The 2,138-nt window shown below is 28.6% G+C and overlaps 1 protein-coding gene across 2 annotated transcripts in view; it reads left to right on the top strand.

Moving 5' to 3' along the window:
• The window catches only part of LOC100166312 (39S ribosomal protein L13-like), a 10,320-nt gene extending 9,647 nt beyond the window's left edge, over nucleotides 1-673 (top strand). Inside the window, exon 5 of one of the 2 annotated variants that reach the window (XM_029488929.1) lies at nucleotides 231-673. In XM_029488929.1, coding sequence (XP_029344789.1) covers nucleotides 231-470 — 240 coding nt within the window. In that variant the 3' untranslated portion in view covers nucleotides 471-673. The remainder of the gene's footprint in view (nucleotides 1-230) is intronic. The other variant, NM_001162228.2, reaches the window with a different exon arrangement.
• The last annotated feature ends 1,465 nt before the right edge of the window (nucleotides 674-2,138 follow it).

Raw genomic sequence — 2,138 nt, 5'->3', positions numbered from 1 at the left:
ATTCATTAGGTTTATCTTTGACAAAACAATTTATATCCACTTCAAATTTTAATAAAAATTATTTTGGGCATTAGTTTGGTCCGCCCCCGTCCAAGTAAAAATAAATAGTTGGAGTACGCAAAAAAAAAATTTAAATAGTAGAGGAGCTCTTTTTTTTAAATTTTAAGTTTTAAGATTATAGTTCTATAACTTTATTTATAACTGAGTTATTACTTTATTTTGTTTCCTAGATATTCAGAAAAGCTGTTTATCATCATATGAAAGGCAACTTATTCAGAAGAGTAGTTATGGAACGCTTACACATTTTCTCAGACTCTAACGTACCAGAAGAGGTTATGGAGAATATTACCAACCAAATTCCACCATTAAGATCTATACCAAAGACATTGAGCTCTTATAGTAAAGAAGAAATTGAAAAATACCCAAAGATTATAGACTACCCTGAAGATTTTATTTTGTCAAAAAATTAAAACTATATATTATGTTTATAATATTATTTTAAATTAGACTATTATTAGTATGATGTAAAGATAAAATTAACTTTTTTTCAATTGATTATTGATTTTTTTTTTAATAAATTCTAAAAATAAATTCTAATATTTCTAACAAAACACTTTTGTGATCTCAGATCTGATCACCTACTAACAAATAAAGTATGAATAATAATCATTAATTGTTTAATTCTTAACTTAAATTCTCTTTCAAATTCAATATTGAAATACTCAAAAATGAGCCATCCAGTGTTTGGCTTTTTTCACTAAAAATTATTTTTAATTTGATTAGGTATACAGTTAAGTAGTTAACTATAATTTTCTTGTACCCAATTTATTCACTAAATGATTTGTTAGAAAAAAACAATATTTATGTTTTAACTTCTCGGAAAAGAGCTCATAAATAAACTTAAAATTAGAAAACGACAACATTATACCTTGTAGGTTATTCACCTAAATAGTGTTATAATATTTGCTAATCAATAGTAATACAGATTTTTTGTAATATAAAATGTTGAGCTATTATAAATGGATGGTATTGTTACAGTCTCAATTTTTGAAGTGTTAAAAAAATCTATAGATAGTTAAATTATATTTTGATTCCACAGGAATAACAGAACATTGTTTTTGAATGATAAATGTATTTTCTGATACTATAGCAATATAGCTACTCGTAAAATGTTTAGTAGCCAGTAGGCATTTCATTTGGAATGAAATGTACTCAATTTAAACTGAATTATTTAAACTTGAATAATAATCACTTATAGTAAATGGTAATGGTAGTTACAAATAATTAATATGTTTATATGAGCCTTTAGAACAATAGTGACAATAAGATGTGATAATAACTACAAGACAAAATATGTTACAATTACATAAACATCAATATACATCATAATGTAATTTATAAAATATACAAAATATGATGGGAAGTATAACGAAAAAATATCATGAATAATTTAAATAAAAACTTTAGTTAGTAATAATGCCATTGTGTTTGAAAATATTATAAATCTTTCTTGGCCTTAATTAAATCCAGACAAGCCTGCATTGTTTCTCTAAACTTGCTCCAGTGTAAATGCCAAACATGTGTTGATCATTGACACAGTCATTATTGTGAGCTGCAAAAAGATCGTGGACTGCACGCGAATACGAGACGGTGGCATCGTTCACCTGTTTATAATATATTCTGTCTAAGTCTTCCACCAAGGGAGCAGAATTTCTTTTATGGCCGTTTTGATGGTTTAAGTTTTAACGTTTTGAAGGTCATTAAAGGTACATGCTGCAATGGTCATCAAACGTAAGTTACGGACATTGTGATGGTGATTGAGGTCTACGTAAATCTTATTTTCTGGGAAACGTTCGGTAACACAACACTAAAAGGGGAGTTTTTGTTAGGTAACTCGTCAATAAACTTCATAATCGCGTCACAATAGGTTTTAACGGTGATATTCTTGGTCATAATTCCGCGAACCGCTCGCCTGGAGGGTCCGAGTTCACACCAACTATGAGATTTGAAGTCCTCAGCCTCAAGAGTCCATTCATAAGGCATTATTATTTTTGATAATATTAAGTTCTGAGTAAAGACAAGGAAAATGTAAAGAGAATATACTAATGCAGGGCCGTAGACACGGGGGGGGGTTTAGG

This window comes from Acyrthosiphon pisum, chromosome A2, assembly GCF_005508785.2.
Source record: "Acyrthosiphon pisum isolate AL4f chromosome A2, pea_aphid_22Mar2018_4r6ur, whole genome shotgun sequence".
Taxonomy (NCBI): domain Eukaryota; kingdom Metazoa; phylum Arthropoda; class Insecta; order Hemiptera; family Aphididae; genus Acyrthosiphon; species Acyrthosiphon pisum.
Note: the sequence above shows the minus strand (reverse complement) of the source record. Positions and strands in the feature narration are given on the sequence as shown.